This window comes from Falco cherrug, chromosome 6 (genome assembly GCF_023634085.1).
Source record: "Falco cherrug isolate bFalChe1 chromosome 6, bFalChe1.pri, whole genome shotgun sequence".
NCBI classification, from domain to species: domain Eukaryota; kingdom Metazoa; phylum Chordata; class Aves; order Falconiformes; family Falconidae; genus Falco; species Falco cherrug.
The window spans coordinates 42,314,619-42,332,339 of record NC_073702.1 but is presented as its reverse complement, the minus strand read 5'-3'; the positions used below and the strand labels follow the sequence as shown (position 1 = coordinate 42,332,339).

At 36.9% G+C, this 17,721-nt stretch overlaps 1 protein-coding gene across 2 annotated transcripts in view; it reads right to left on the bottom strand.

Annotated features, from left to right (window-relative positions):
• Window positions 1-537: 537 nt before the first annotated feature.
• Window positions 538-17,721, bottom strand: part of WTAP (WT1 associated protein) — a 28,440-nt gene continuing 11,256 nt past the window's right edge. Inside the window, exons 4-8 of one of the 2 annotated variants that reach the window (XM_055713369.1) lie at window positions 16,989-17,047; window positions 15,138-15,265; window positions 8,571-8,749; window positions 3,618-3,772; window positions 538-1,760 (exon numbers count right to left, since the gene is read on the bottom strand). In XM_055713369.1, the coding sequence (XP_055569344.1) occupies window positions 1,177-1,760; window positions 3,618-3,772; window positions 8,571-8,749; window positions 15,138-15,265; window positions 16,989-17,047 (1,105 nt within the window). In that variant the 3' untranslated portion in view covers window positions 538-1,176. Of the gene's footprint in view, window positions 1,761-3,617; window positions 3,773-4,195; window positions 8,359-8,570; window positions 8,750-15,137; window positions 15,266-16,988; window positions 17,048-17,721 lie in introns of those variants that run through there. The other variant, XM_055713370.1, reaches the window with a different exon arrangement.

Genomic DNA, 17,721 nt, shown 5'->3' with positions numbered 1-17,721 from the left:
CTAAACACCTAGATAGAAAATAACCACCAGAAATTCAGGTTCCAAGAAATTCTTAACTCATCACTACTGAACAAAAAAGGTACACCTAAAGATAATTTTTTCATTCTCTGCACCTGTTTAGTCAGTTCCCTCAGGCAGGCATTTAAAAACAACAGAAGTAGTATCTGGTTTAAGAGGCTGAATTACTAACACCTTGATTTTTTTGTAGTTTAATTTGTATATCTACCTGCTGGATATGTCTAGAATTTTGGAGGTTTTAAAATCTTTATAAAAGCCAGTTTCCAACACTAACATCTACTTTTATTCCCAGCCCCACCAACCCCCACCCCCTTATCTGCCAATAAGGGCAAAACCTGTAGGATAAGCACTATTAGGCTGTCCTGAAATTAGTATGAGTACACACCTGTAACTTCAGGCATTTGGCATAAGCTGTATCATATACCATTGACACAGGAACAAATTCAATAAAAAACACAAGTACTGTAAATACACTGCATACAAATAAGCCATGTAAGCCAATGCAGAACAATGAGGAAATTACATTATTAAAAGTTTTTATTTAGGTTTGGTCAGTACAGGTAAGATAATATTGGAGTCACAGAGCAATATGCATAAACAGGATACAACAGTTCTTAAAAACTGAGTAACTATGCACACAATTCAAACATTCGGTCACCTAAGGAGAAAAATGCACAGATGTATGGTGGGAAAAACTGTAATTAACACTGAAACTACTACAGGACTTGTTCAGTAAGTCCATCTTTTAGTGATATAACTACTGTACTGGGCAAACTTGGCAGTCATAAACCCACGGCTATTATGACAAATCTTGAAGGTGGTGTAAGTATAACAGTATGAGTAAGAATGCCCTTACACAGCACAGGTTCTAGATATACACAGATTTGTACAGACATCATTTATGTTATACTTTATGGAAATAATTTCCATTTCAACTTCACATTAACTCATATAAAAATAACTTGAGCTACACAAACGTCCTTTTAGCAACATTCAACGTAATTAACTGTTAAAATTTCCAAAGTGGCAGAGGTATTGAAGCAAAAAGAAACCCACAAAAAGGCAAAATCGTGACAAGTATGCACTAATTTAAACAGCTTCTGGACAGTATCCTCTCCCAATTTAAATGACACTGTATAAAAATGTTGCAGAAAAATGTTACAAAACTGAACCCTGCACATTTACACTGGAGTCCAAACCATTCTGGACATGACGAGAACCCACAGTTCTGTTACCTTTCATGCTCACTGTTTTCTCCTCTTGAGGATCATGATTGGAGTCTGTGTCATTTGAGTGGTGAGTGAGAGAGTTTTCACTGCCAGTGGGAGAGTCTACACTTTCATACCCAGTACTGAGTTGATTTATGTAGCTACCACTTCCTCTACCAGTTCTATCTTCAGAGTGGTTGGACAGCTTATTACCATTCCCTGGAGAAGCCGGGAAGTCATCTTCCGTGCCGCTACCCTCCCTATAAAATCCAGGCCCAGACGTCCGCTGATGGGAGGAACTACCATTGCTTGGTCCGTTTGCCAGGCGGCTGCAGTCTTTACCCACAGCCTCTCCCTGGTCTGTAGGCTCTGAAGATGGAGTCCTGCTGGTACCCGGGTTGGAGGCCTGGGACTGCTGCTGCTGGTACTGCGCCAACTGCTGGCGAGTCTCCTTCAACTGCTGCTGAAGAACTAGAATGGTACTCTGCATACCCTCTACCTCCTCATCAAGCTGGATGATGAAGTCATTCAATTCTATATAAAGAAAACACATTTGTTGCAAATACTTAATAGCCCATATATAGCTTCAATCTCAGACAAAAAAGTTAAAATCCTGTAACAACATTTAATGCTGAATTTTGAAAGAGTTTTTCAGCCATCAGGTATGCAATGGTTTTGATACTCTGCCTCTGAAAGAGGAAATGCTTAACTGTCATCTATACACTTTTCATACTGCTACTCAAAAATACATGAGAAGAAATTAATTTCTGGGCAACAACGGAGGATATCTGGAAAACAGCTCAACTCCAGCAACTAGTATTTTGCAAGTACATCCTCATGTATCTACTTTTACTCAAGTATAAAACCTTTGCTGAAATACTGTAAGAGTGACCAAGAACCACATCTGTATATAACAGATCTGAATAATTATAAAAGACTGTACAGCAACAAAAAAAAAAATTTAGTCCTATCTCAAGTAAGATACTGTTCTTAATCCTGCATAACAACAGGACACTGAAAGACTTTTTATAAAAAAACCCTGTTAACTAATTCCACAGGGTATGTTAATACTTATGTACCAAGAAAAACAATGTTACAATTTAGACTGCATTTTGGAGCAAACCAAATCTGAACCAGGAACTGTGAAAGAAACAGACTCCCTTAGTTTTCAATTTAACTGCACACCATTGATATGGTGGACCAAACAAAATGCAAACTGCTTATTACTGTAAAAATTTGTAAAATTGAACTGTGTCTGCTGCTGTGTAAAAAAAACATCAGAAAACTGCTACTGCAGTATTATCATCTTTGTTCATACAGGGAAGCAGCAATAGGAGTTAAAGAACACATCTCAGTTCTGGAGCTTTCTTCACTATACTGCACTCAATAGCAGACATCTTTAAAGAATGTCCACGCTCACTTCAGTCTAAATTTATCAAGTTCATAATTAAGTGCATTATCTTAAACAGTAGTTAAGAAGCAAAAGGGTAACTATTTCAACATGTCATTGCAGAAAATCTAATATTAAAGATTCCAGCTATTTCATACTGCTGTGTTCTCAAAAATATGACTGGGGGGGATCTATTCTTCAAAATACAGGGTATGTCAAGACTTAGATAATGCCAAATGAAATCTATGCTATCTTACAGACTTCACATGTAAAACAAAAACACATCCAGGTTTATGTAGTGTCTAAATAGCTCATGTCCCAAAACTTACTGTAATTATGAGATAACCTACTCTTAACATTAGAGTATAAATACCTACTGACTATGTAGGTCTCTCAACTGAAGATTTTTTAAATTTGCATTTTCCCCTCCACTTAAATTATGCAAGAGGTCAGAGTTTATAGGTAATCTCAATTTAGGTTTACAATGCTGTAAAATTTGGATTGTAAATACAATGATGACATTTTAGTTTATTCAAATTACCGAAGGGGGGAAAAAAAATATCTATTTTTCTGAAGCATTGTTAAAAAGTTGGTATTTTTAAAAATAATTCCAAAAGGAGTCAGTTAATAAGAAGCATTCTGCTCTCAGTGCGTGCTTAGCTTCATGCAACGTTAACAGCTTTCGTGTTACCAATTCTCCAATAACATGTGCAAACTAAACATTCTCTATTAAATAGCATGGCCTACCATACAAAGTCTGGCAATTTCACATTCAAACACTGCATTACTGGAACTGCAAATCCCACCAGTCCCCCAAAGATAAGGGTGGGTTTGTCTGTTTTAAGTTAAGACTACCAGTGATGGCTTACAATTGTCATATTTCACTCTGTATTGCCTTTTCTTTCATTCTGGCAAAGATGGTTTTACAGTATGTGTATTATCAGGAAATTAAACTAGCAGAAGTGCAAGGCAACTTCCATTTTCTTAAAAAAATCCCTTACCATCCTGACTGCTTTTAAGTTCCTCACTATATTTCTTCTGTAAAGCCAACTCTGCCTCAAGCTGTGCAATACGTCCTTGGGACAGCTGCCTTCCAAGCTCTTGATTCTCCTGGATAAGCATTCGACACTTCGCCATTAACTTTTTGCCTGTTTGGCTGCAAAGGAAAGAGCCATCTATCACAAAATGAATACAAAACCTTCAGTAATCTTCCTCAATCACAATTACAGACAAAAAGGAGATGCAATTTCTGCATGTCACAATTCACGAAACATTATGCCTCAACATAATTGTCATAGCAGAAAGTCTCCCTATAGTTACCACGTGCTGTTCCAATGTCAGTTGATCTTCTGTCGCTGTCCCATAAAGTGGAAGGAGGCAAGTTTTATTACTGCAAACACGAATAAGCATATTGTTCTTTTTCAGTACCAACATCTGGATTATCAGTATGCACAATCTTGCATGTGCTAATTCTCAGTGGAGTTAAGTATCTGATTAAAGATGTGCCCTGTAATTCAAAACATCAGGTACTGCATAAAAGTTACACGTGTAAACTAAATTATAAATAAAAACTTTCTTCATTTATTGTACTAGTAAAATTAATAATTTTTTGTTTGTTTTTTTGAAGAAGGAAGTTGCTTGGGGTAAGTATTAAATCCCATGTTCATTTTCATAGTGACATCCATTTTTAAGAGGCTTAGACATTCTTTTGAATGCTGTCCAGGTACTATTATTTAAAAAAAAATCAGATGTCTATTTTTCAACCCAATTTATGTATTGACAGTAACGTACAGTCTGTTTCACAATTCCTATGGTCAGCTTTCCTAAGCACATCTTGCATGGTGAGGAGAAAGTAAAAAGTAGTTAAAAATTGGCAGGAACTTAAAGAAGGAGTCTATTAATACACTTCCTTTAGAATTTCAAATCATGAGTAATGATCATTACGATGCCCAGTTTCTGAAAGAAATGGGAAACTGGCATGAAAAACTATTTTGAACTGACAAGATTTTCTTTACTAAATGAGTAGTATCACACATCTTTAATCTTCATGATAAATGTTGCATTGTAAATAAAGCATTATAGGAAGTAGTATGCAAATTAATATATAGGCAATACAGCTGACTCCATAAAAGAGAAAAATTAAAGTCCTTTAAGACCTTGGTCTGCCAAAGTCAGGATAGCAATAACAAAGTTCTCCTTTTAATAGGCTCAGCAACATAATGAAGCTGTCCTCTTTTCTACATAAGTGCAAACTATGCCAAAAAAAACCCAACTCAACAAACCCAAAAAACCCAACCCCAACTTGAACAGGTTTATTGTTAATTCAATGGCAGGACTTGCATTACTTCAAGACCAAGAAGGTCATTTAATTTTTTGTTTGCTTTTAAACAAGTGACAGACTGAAAGAAATTTTGAGGATTAAAAAAGTAGAACAGGAAATTTCTGCTTCATTTCACAGCCACAGTTCTCTCCTGCAACCAAAATACCCAACCAAAAGAATTTAAAATAGTAATTTTCTTATCAACTACCTTTTAAGCATTCAGGCCTTAGACAACTTTTATGTTCTGCCAATTCTGCCCCATTAAACATTTTCCGACTGACTTTCCCAACTCTTTCAGATGGGCTGCTCCAGAAGGAATCTGGCTGTGTAAAGTCCTGGGAGCCTGAAACTCTGCTAAAGGCAGCAACCCGTTTTCTTTCTTGATGTGATGTCCAATGCCAAGTCCTTGAAGTTTAAATTGTGCTGACCTAATACAGTCCAAGTCGCACACTTTAAGATGCAAGTTTCCTTAGAGATGTTCATTCTGTGTAAAGCAGGACCACTTTGGAGATAACCAATGTGACACATCCCAAAAGTTATTAGGCAGACATGCAATGATTTTTAGCCGTTTGCAAATTCCTGTTACTGTATTCATCACCACTACAAGTTGAAGAAGTTCACAAGAAGTGCTTAAGTCATTTAATGCTTTTCTCTTCACAAAACAACGTCAACTGTAGAGTTAGCCAGTACCAGTTACCTTGGAATTGGGACAATTTTAGAATCCCATTAATTTCTTCATGTCAATTCCTGCCAAAATGTAAAATACTTATTACCTGTATAGAAATTTGCATAGTTACCTATAATGCTGTTTCTTCCCATCAAATTTTTTTCCAGATGTTCTTAACTAGTATGGCACCAAGTAACCTCCCCTTGCAATTTACAAAAAAAAGACAAGACATGCAAGAATATAAAACTCAGTACTACTAAAATAACTCCTATTAGCTGTAAAACTAAGTTTGGCATCATTTTTTCAAATTTGCTTGAACATACCATGCAACAAAACCTGTAAGAATATAAGTGGTTAAGTTTCAGTGGACTAATGGTGTACTAGGCTTACTGCAAGTGAAATTTCTAATAGTTTCTAATGCAAGTGTATACTCCATGTTTAATGACTGTTGAAATGGCTTTGCATAGCCATTCTTTTGATTACATGCCCTTTTATTTCTCCCTCCAGGCGTCAGCAATGATTGTGCTGTACACCCTTACCTATGGTTAAGGCCCAGAGCTAAGATCACTTAGGGTTGCAGTTAACATGTTACCTTAAGAACACTAGTTAGGGACCTGAATAGGAGCATCATCTCTTTCAAAAACTAGGTCAGATGCTGTGAAATGAAAGTAGTTGCATACAAGGATGGACAATTAATACAATTAAGGGGGGAATGCAAAGAGAAGGAAAAATCCTATAAATACATGAATCATCATTTCTTTACCTTTCCAGAAAGGGAAGTCAATAAAATCTTATCCCAGTTAATGAAGACAGCCTCAATTATTTACCAGGAAGTTAACTCTAATTTTCTGTATTTCAGCTACTGCATGTATGAATTATAGTTTTAAGTTAGTGGTGTGAATGTGCATATGAAATACAGAAATCCCACAGCTACAGAAATAACAAAAGTTTCTTTCGATACTTCTTCTTGAAAGAAAGTGGTGAGTTACTTGTCTCTCCTCAGTTGTATACACCCATTTAGAGCCTGAGGACCAATCTGTATCTAAATGTATTAAATCACTTTCTGAACTCCAAGTTAAACAAGCAATCTGCATGGCATGCCTCTATCCGCATATTATAGTGAGCTTTACAAATAACTTGGTAACACATTAACAATTTATTAATGCAAGTCTTACCTCTGTTGTGATGCTAGATCATTAAAATCTTAAGATACTGCTATAGCAAAATCAAGCATTCCAGATGTATCACATTTAAATAGGTAAAGTTTTTCCTGTAGGTTTTTCTTTTGCTGTTAAGTCATTACTCATTAAAAAAAACAAACCTGCATAAGTACACTACTCTTCAATCCCATATTAATCATCTGAAGCACAAACAGTTAAGATACTTATTTAACTTGGAAGTAATGCCATCTTAATAGAAGTCATCAAAACAGTTAGAATACATCACCTTCTGTGATAGCTGGATGTCTTTTTTTTTAATTTAAAACTGAATTTTCTAGGATCAGACTGAGCCATAAAATGTTGCCCAACTGTTTTGAAAATCAAAACCTCAAATTACTAAATAGAACTCAATTCACTAAGGAAAAAAAACAAACACACAAACACTATACCAAATCTGCATTTCACTTTACACACCTCAGACATGCACTCCCAACTGTCCCGAATTGCTACTTTTACAAGTAACTTGGGACAACAAAACAGAGGCATCAATAGAGTAGCAAAGGCTCCTTTCACTGATTCCACCAAGGAAAATGCATGCATTTAAGGTTTTTTTGGTTTGTTAAAATACTGACTTTGTTTTCAGAGAACGAGACAATGCAGAAATAACAACCTGTTGAATTCTCGTTCATCCCAGGAGTTTCACAATACAACAGTATAACCAGTAGTGTTCCTTGAACTATATATTACAACTATTTCAAGGCACATTTTATATAGAAGTGCAATACAAAAAAAAACCCAGCTGTACAAAAGGAATAAAAACACCCCACCAACACTCAAAACAGTTGCCATCGTGTGCCTTCTGTATTAAGCATTTGAGATCAGTTCTTAGTATAAAAGATAAAAAAATTCTCATTTCTGCATGAAAACATGCAGTGAAATACTATCACAACCAGTTTTTCTTATACATGCTAGTTGTGATCAAATATATATTGCTTCCAACAGTTTTAAACCTGCAATTAGGTAGAACGTACATTTTCGTACAGCCCTAATTTTGAGGCATCCACAGTTATTACCAACCATCCAGAAAACAGTTCATTATTTAGCAACATTGACTTAAGGCTCCGTCAAAGTGCTATAGAGCCCACAGGCTAAACAGTCAAATGTGTACACTACCACTGTTGTGATATCAAATAGCACTCTCACGGCTATTCAAAACTGGTTAGCAAGTAAACTCTTTAACGCAAAATTCACCTCATCGAGTTTTGACCCAGGAGTTCAGTGAACAAGCAGGAAGTCCACAGTCTTATTGGCAAAACTGACTTACAGTCTCTAAGTCACTAGGCTCAAGGTTAAGAGCGAAGCATATTCCACTTCTACATTTTACGGGAATTTTACATGTTCAATTCATGATTTATAATCTCTAGGTTCTCTCTCCTCCAAACTGTCTGTAGACACAGTGTGCCACAGACTTAAGACTTCTGTTTCTCCCTCTATTTTCTTCAAATAGAACAATTTTGCAAGTGTCTACATGTTCTAGAAAAGATTTTTTTTCGAAGATGGCCATTTCTTCAGAATAGTCCGACGCTGTCAGGCCTCTGAAGCAAAGGGGGAGAAAAAAAGCTGAAACACAAGGTTCATCTGATAAGTTTTACATTAAGCATTACAAGCTGGACAGTATAAGAATGTGGCTTTTGCCTCAAAACGTCTGAGTCTTGGTGTGGAAACGAGTACTTGGCTGTCCCACCATAGCATTCTCGTAGTGGGACTGTCAGGGAAGTCTTGACTGGGGAGTATTTGTTTTGTTTACCTATCAGGCGTAAATTTCCAGGCACTCAGTTCATTTTGGGCTTGTTCCAGTTTGTCTTTAGTCTGTTCCAGTTCACCTTTCATTTTTAGGAAAAACAAGTTGATGGCTGGGTCCACCATTGTCGATCGCAGTTGGGCAACACTAGGCTGCTGGACTTGCTTGAGGTACTGAATCTGATTCTGCATAAAGTAAAAAAAAAAAAAGACTGTTATTCCTACAACATAAAATTAAATTTTAAAGTCATTTAGATGAAAGTTATTCCAAAGATAACATCAAGGAAGTTTGCCTTATTTCAGTGTAACTTGAAAGAGGCAGGATAAAAAAATTAAATCGCTTTTGCCCATCTGAACCCCATGAATGTGCATGTTCACCTAATCTCCGACCCCGCCACCCACCAAGCTTAAGCTTTCAAAGCCAGTTTTTTCCTCCCTTCTTTCTGCTTCAAATAATTCTCTATATGCGAGTTTACATTTGCTAAAGCAGTGACTGGAACATTAGAATGCTTCCTTTCTTTTTTACCTGCCTGCACTCTTTTGGAAAAAAAAAGTATATACAAAGTTATCTCCTTAAAACAGCCAATTCCCACATAACTTCAGTGAAAGTTATTATGAACATTACAGCTAATATTGACCAATAATATTTTTAAGCAGCTACTAGAAAGGTTTATTACAGACTTCTAAGGTTTTTTTGCAAACACAACAGTTATTTATGAGCAAAGTTGGCATACTTATTTTTTAAACAAAATAATTTAGAAATAGTAACATCCAAAAGATTTTGGTTCGATTTGATTCTTTTGAAGTAATTAAAACTCAAAAGATTTACAATTTTGTAATTTACTACCCAGAGGATTTACAATTCAGTTAAACTTTCAGGAGTAACTGAGATTTCTTTTACATACAGCATTCATTAGTCAAAACTTGTACATATTTAAATAGGATTAACTTCTTTAAAGTTTCATGTATTTTTAACTCTTCACGACAATCTTAAAATGCACTAAACAGTACATGTTTAGAATCCAGCTAATCACTAGAAGCACATCAGCCCATTGTTATGCTCCCTGTATCATACACATTTCTTCATCAGCAAGAGGTGAACAAAATTACATGAGATGAAAAAAAGAAATATTAATTGAAAGTCAGTGGGTTTGCCTCCTGCTGCACACAGAATGTTACAACCAGACTTGATAGCAACAGTTTTACTAATGAATACTACAAGGCATCACCAGTAAAATGGAGGGAAAGAGAATCTCCCTCCACACTTGGGACAAGCAGCACAGTCAAAAGCACTGTCAGTTTAAAAAAAATTTGCTTTATATACAGTTATTGTGTTATGGGATCCTTACACAGCAATGGTGAAGAGAAAGTTTAAGTACAAACAATCTATTTACCTTAATGTGCAGTAGTGACTTCAGTCACTTCTTGACTGAGGACAACATGTTTTGATTTATGTATTGTTAAATAGCAACCACTCTTGGATTTTTATTTCAAGTAAGTGATTTCAAAGGTATTGAAATAACTGATATATTGCCACTGACTTCACATTAACTTGATACTGTCAAAATAAAAATATTTAGCTACTTAACGGAAATAACCATCACAGTAAGTTTTAAATAGATCAACTTGTGTCCAAAAGAAATCTAAAGGGAGTGAAGGACTGCATAAAAATATTTTCAAGAAATAACTCAAGAACCCACCAATAAACTTAACTTGGAAACAGAAAGTTCAAATTAAGATTATCTTAGTGTTTCTTGGATGGCACTTTACCCTCCCAGGTCCTTTGCCTCACTGAATGCACAAAATGTTGCTCTCACTGAGTAAGGATCTATTTAATTTATTGTTATTGATATACCTTTTCCATCCACTCAATTTTCTGACACTTGCACTACTGGAAGTATTTCAACAAGCTGTCGATTCTTTGTGAGGGCTAGTGCTAGTAGAGGGCAAAACAGCTAGTTTAACAGATGTCTGCAAACATACAGACACTCCAGCTGGCAACATATTCCAGAAATAATAATATGCTACAGCTACATGGTTCCCAACCTATTTTTAGACAGGCATCACTGAGGGGAAAAAAAGACCATGTTCCTTGTCTTACCTAGACCCAGCTCCCTCCTCCTCCTACTGCCAGCCTAAGAACTGTAAGATTCCTTGCTTCAGTAGCACAAAGAATTGCTGCCACCTGCTCCTTACTCATGCCAGAAATGCACTAAAACACTGAAGAGGACTCAGCTGATTCCGTCCGATGTCAATTATTTAAGTTTCATTTGGGTTATCTCTAGCTCACACTCTTAGACCAAGCAGAGAGCACTTGCATAGGCTCCATTCACTGACACCTCAACTGTCATTCCTAAAACAGTAGTGTAGAAAGAATTTACTTACGCTGAACAAACCTTGATCCTTCCCTCCCCAAACTTAAGACCATTTATTCCTCTGGTTTTTCCAACTCAAATTTTCTCCATCCCTCCACAAGTGATTTTTCCAGCTGCAACTCCAGAGTTTTCATCTGTCAGTCTTTTCATCCACCCAGACCTAGCAGCCTCCCCCACTATGACCCACTCACAAAGCAGGCAGAAGGGTTGAAAGGTATGAGCTTACTTCCTTATCCTATTAATCTTCCTGCTTAGCCAGTCCAAGTCTCCCATCCTTGCTCCCTCCCTCTGATAACACCCTGGTAAGTGTCTCCCTCTCATTGATATTCCAGGTGGCAAGGGGTGGGGAGCAGAAGAGTTTGCCTGTATACTCAGCTCTAGCCTCAAGTTGGTCTTGACTGAGAGCATAGTCAAGTCATGTCCATTGCCAGACCCCAGGACATGCCTGCTCTTAACACCTGAAATGCCTACTGGCTGTTCATATTCCCAGACACGAAAGCACACACTAGTTGGTATTTTTCAAAAGCCCCAGTGGACAAATAGGGATGAATTTTCACAAACAAAATAAAAACCATTGTATCAGCTTTCTCTCTGCTCTAACCCAAGGCAGGAAAACACTGAATACAGCATATCAGGCTGTGCAGGGTTTTGTTTGGGTGGATTTTTTTTTTCCTCAGACAATAACATTTTCAACCCCTCTGCTTCTCACATTCTCAGAAAGAGTTGTATTCTATCAGCTGAAGCTGTCCAAAGATACCCACAAAAAGTAGACTCCCTGATATGAATTTAACAAAACAGAACACAAGTGCTAAACAGAAAATATAAGCAGTCTAAATAAGTACAACACATATCCTTCTTATAAGGAAGAAGGAGGAAGAAACTGCATAATGAAGAATAAACACTGCACCCTAAACCACAAGTTAAGAGCAATAACTACATAGGTACTACAGTACAACTGCACCCACAGGAGGCTTCCACTTTTTGTTATCTGGTCCACAGAAAACCTACTTGAATAGCAATTATTTCCAAATGCCTGTCTTTTATTGACCTATAGTAGCTGTGCAGTAGCTTGGAAGGGGGTTAGGGCCTTTCGCTAAAATAGCGGCAACTTCATCACCCCCTCTGCCAGAAATAAGGCTTTATGTAGCAACAGCAGCCAATACGTTATCTGCACTTCCCTAACAGCAGCAACATCCTTTAGGGGTTGTTCACGCTAGGGGGAAGGTACTTCTCGGCTGTCTGCTGACAACAGGGCACCTGAGGTATTGAACACGTAAACTTCCATCTAGCTATTTAGTTAGCCACCCTTAACTATGCAGAGTAAGTTTGCAACACCAACCACACTCTCAGTAAGCTGCTACCTCAAAGGAAACCCACATACTCTACCGCTAGACTCAGCACAGAGCATGACAGAAAATGGAGCTATGCACTACCACCTTGTTTCTTAAAATTGGTACTGAAATAGGATCAGGATACAGATTCTGCTACTGCTACTCTGACACACACACCTATATTTTCAAGACAATGACTGGTGAGGTTTAGAAGCTGAAATAGTTTTGTTGTGGTTTATCTTTTAAAAAGAAGGGTACAAATTAAAACAGCAACTAAGATGAAGTCTATTGTGCCTTATTTTAAAATAGAGCTAGTATATTTCAGTGCGCAAGTCATTTTACACATTAGTAATCAGAAAACTCACTTTGTCAACTACTACCATTTGAACATGGTACAGTCTCTTTCATTTTTAATCCATTTAAAATTTGAATGTGACCTGAATATGATGGTAAGTATAAAACATACACGTCCCAAAAATACAGTAAGAGTAATATGAGCAGTAAGTGTTATAGGTAAATTTTCACCTGCAGTTGTCAAGAAACTTGGTATCATAGATGCTCAGCCTTTCTAAGATGTGACAGGAAACATTAAAGGCTTATATATAAAGTAGCTGTCACTGGTGTATTTTACATGTAAATATGGGTTATAAAAAACTACACTAAAAATAGTTATTGTATGGACTAAAAATTAGACACGTCAAATAACATACAGTGATTAGTTTTTGTTCATTTGTGAAACTACTTCACAACCTACAGCTTGGCTTTGCACCTTACCTAGCATGATTTATTTTGCTACTGTTATTTTACTAGAAGAAATGCTATCTAATAATACAAAGTCAATTAGTTCTTCAGAGCTTCTTGACACTATGTGCATTTAAACTTAAAAACACCTTAAGGTGCTAGTATCTCCATTACAGCTTTTAACCCCCTTCTTAAAGGATTCATCTTGCTACATCCACGCACTATGGAGGAGACTACATCCTTGATGTTATTCATGTGTCAATACCTGGAAAAATACAAGCCACCTGGGGCAGGGGGCTGTGGTGGCAGTATTTAGGTTTTGATTCTTGTTGGCAGGTTGTCTCCTCCTGTCACCCACCCACCCCCCACCCCCTTGAGGTACACTGAAATTAATAAAAGCTGTTCAAAAGCAATAAAAGATGTTCTGGAAAGCCTATGCATCACAACTATGAACATCTGTAACAAAGTGCAGCCAAAAATCCTGTAGCCTCCATGATCTTGTCAAAAAATTCATAGGCTTAAATACTTGGAAGTTTTTGTCTAACTCCCCATTTTAGAAATAGGAAGAAAGGTGACAATAGTACAAAAATTTGGTTTTGATGAACAACTTTTTTTAGTATTTGTTTCAGCTATATGTTCAGAAGTTCAAAAGGAAAAATAACCTCTTACTACTGCTGTTCCTCATAGCAGGATTTATCAGTAAAACTATCAAAGGCAGCAGGACCAATATAGTAATCTTACTACTAGGGAAGTGTTGTGGTATGGTAGGTACCAGAACAGATCTTCATTAGCACCCCAAGCTGCATTAGGAAGAGTGGCGCCAAAAGGTCAAAGGAGGTGATCCTTCACCTCCACTCAGCACTGGTGCAACCTCTGAAGTACTGGGCCCAGTTCTGGGCTTCCCAGTACAAGAGAGGCATGAACATATACTAGGGTGAGGCCAACTATGGGCCATGGAGATGATTAAGAGACTGGAGCATCTAACGTACAAGCAGGGGCTGAGCACGCTAGGGCTGTTCAGCCCAGAAAAGAGCAGGCTCAAGGGGATCTGATCAACGCACATGTACACCTGATGGGGGAAGTAAAGGTGGCAGAGCCCTTCTAAACTCAGCTTTCCTGTGATTCATTTTTTGCCACTGCAAAGTAAGCTTTACCCCCTCTTTTCTTCTCTTCCTGTTAGTGTTTAGTATGAACTAAAGTAATCTTATAGTCTTAAGAGCAGTGGAAATACTGCATGCAGATTTAAGTGTCACACTACTGTACCTGACAGCTCTGAAAACCTATAGGAAAAAAAGAAAGGAAAGCTTAAAGTGAGAGGAAAAGCTGCAATACTAGTTATTAGTTTTTCACAGAGCTTGTATTTTTTAATAAGATAAACTCTCAGGAGTATATTACAGAAACTAGCAATAAGAAGCTTTTTACAATCTTCTCTCAGGAACTGCCACATTAAAGCAGTAGGTGAAAGTTATGCTAAGAGGGTAATTCAAGAAAGATCAAAAGTCCAAAAGTGGTAAGACATAGCTTCGAGAAAGCAAAACTAAGCACAGAAAACCCACAGGAATGAAGGAGAGAAACAGCAACAAAAGAGGTATTCAGAACCAAGAACATGAGAAACCCTGAGAAGCAGATTTGCCAAATTTCAAAAGAACCTCCTCCAAAAGTCACTAGCTCTTTCCCTACCTAGCTAAATGGGTGCAGAAACTTACGAATACCTTGTTATCCAAATCCAATCTAAGTACCAGCCTACAACCTCCTAAATGAAACCCAGTAAACTCAGTCTTATCCTTTTTCAATTTGTTTCTGCATCCAATGACAGAAGTAACATTTTTTTGTAAATATGATGTCAATAAATACTATAAGCGAGCAATGGTTCATGCAAGAATTAGCTTGGTTCTGAAGCAATGTTCTTCCAAGCACAGTTGTTGCTGAAAATCAACTGAAATAACCAATACTAAAAAGGCAAGTAAGTAGTAAACTTTCACTGACTTTGTAAAAATCAAGTGCCCTGCCACCTCTTTATGCACAGAAAATGTGATGCTACACATATACAAAAAACACAGAACAAGAGTACTGGCTCAAAAGCCAATATTCCTTTAACAGTCTGAAAACACTTATCTAAATACTTACAGTACACTCTTGCATCTCCTGTTCCTTAGTTGCCAGCCTCATCACCAGAATGTTTTCTCTTCGGGCAGACTCTTGCTGTTGCTGTTTCAACTTCTCTTCAGATTCTCTCAATCCCGTCACATCATTAGCTAATACAAGTAGTAACACACAAGAAGCACATGTTTTACAGCATCTTCTCATGAAGATTTTTAAAAACAGCTAAAAGAATCTAAACCCCAAATTCATACACAGCAAGAGTCATAAATGAACATGACTATAACCATAAATATGAAAAATCAAAATACCTTTTAAGTATCAGAAAAGCTTGACAACAGTTGGTTTTAAATATATCTTTCTTTCTGATCCTTTCTCGAAGCTTACTAAACTTTTGAAAATGTTTCCATGTCCATATAGGAAGTAACTTTAAAATTGCTTGCTTAACTGCTATTACAACTTGCAGTCTGAAACTTGGGAAGTTGGAACTGTCCAAGGTGGGGGAAGAGGGAAGCCTACACTGGACTAGAAGTGATCCTCAGTCTGTAGAACAGTACTATTTGTGGTCAATCCTCAAACTGGTCTCAACACTCCATGAGTAAACAGCAAGACATTCAAGAACATCAGAAATAGTGGTTCAGCCTTAACTAGAATTTTTCTGACCTATGAACATTTAATGAAGTTTATATATATGAAAGATGAGAGAAGGCAGCACATCACATTTCTAAATTATTCACAGGAACACGTGCCGTCTGATACAAACAGTATCCATTCACTCTACTTGTCATGTACAAAAATACGGGAAGTTGGATTAAGATTTCTACTTCTTTTATTAATTACTTGAGAACAACTGGCTGTGAATGTAAGCTGAGAACGTCACAAATTGCTTCAGAACAATTACTTTAAATAATTCTTTGCAGATAATTCAGTAACACTGATTACTACAGCCTGTTACTAGTTGCCAAAATTGAAAAACTGAGAATGTTGAAACAACTTGCTTCTTTATCTATGACAGGACAATTTGAAATTATAATGAAATCCAATGCTTACATTTGCTAATTTTAGTCTCTCCAAAACTCAAACTTTATGGGGTGGCTGTAGAAAAGGTGCATAACAAGAGAAAACAGAGGACATCCACTTGGACCAACAGAAGAACACCCCTTCAAACTCAGTGGTACTGAGTCTTTAAGAATTTAGATTGAAAAGGTAAGTGGAAAACAGGAAATAGTCCGTCTCTAGCTGCTAACACAATTTTTAAGAGTGACTTAGAATTAGCAATTTCACTTCCAGAATGTATTCAGCTTTTTCCATTTAAAAGTAGGATGGTTTTCTCATTCTCTTTTGAAAGACTGGAGTACAGACCAGGTTTTAAAGACCAAGACTGACAATCAAATAATTAATTTGCCTAATCAGATCAAACATTACTTGGGGACTCATTTTAGATCTTCATCTCTACAAACTACTCCGCTTCCTATGTGGTTTCCAATCCTGTGAGACTACTGAAGGCACATTTATGGAATATTTTGGTTAAGGATAACATTTCCTTTCTAATGGAAAAGTCCAGAAAATACACCTGTTTGTGGCATGACTTTTTAAGACTTCTTTTCCCCTAGCAGTCTGGGTATAGATGGTCCTACAGGTACAAAAATACACTTTTTAGATGCTGTGTTAGATCTGCAAGGGAAAAATCGGGGGCTAAGAAACTGGGAAAGGCTGAAAATTTACACTAGAAAAATCAGGGACGTTTTCTGACAACTAACTGATATACATATTATTAGCTCTTTATTTCTAATGGTTTTAGAAAACAGACATTATTTGAACACTGCTTTATGTAAGCATTCAGGTAACTCGTACCATTTTGAAACTTGGTTAACTTACAATTAAGGTCTGTGTACTTGCCCTCCAGAGCTTGCACATATGCTTCATACTGTTTCCACCTATTGCAGAGAGGAAGAGAAAAACATTTTCTGAAGCTCAGTTTGTTACATCAGGTCACCTCATTCCTAGCTTTGACAGTATACTATCACACGATAATCAAGAAATGTCAAGAGGGAATTACACAACTGCATAAAAGCCAATTCCAGTTTTCAAAAAGGGGCTTTTAATCATGGAAATAAATACACTTTGCACCAAAAAAGGATAAAAAGGTAGCCATCTGTTAAAACACTTAAGATTGACATCTGAAAACTTACTGTAATATTTTGGACAAACAGTAGGATCAAACACTTATTACTTAGTTATCTGTGTAAAGTACCCAAGATATATCTCATTCTCAAAGCAGAACAATTAAAACAAAATTCTGCAACAGAAACCATGATACAAAGACAACATTAAGTCTGTTACCAAGTGAACAAGACAAGCAGGAATGCATTACAATACACTAGAATTGGCAGTCCAGGTTAAGTAGTTACACCAGCTCATTCAAATCAAGACTATACTCTGATTATATTCATCAATCAGAAGCCAACCAGTTTAATAACTCTTAGAAGGCATGTTATTTAGCTGCTCATCCACAGTCAGAAAACATCACACAAAAACAGCAATGCATTTGATACAAACCATCAAATCAGTAGCAAAGTCTGCAGTAAATATTAGCACCACATGCCTTATC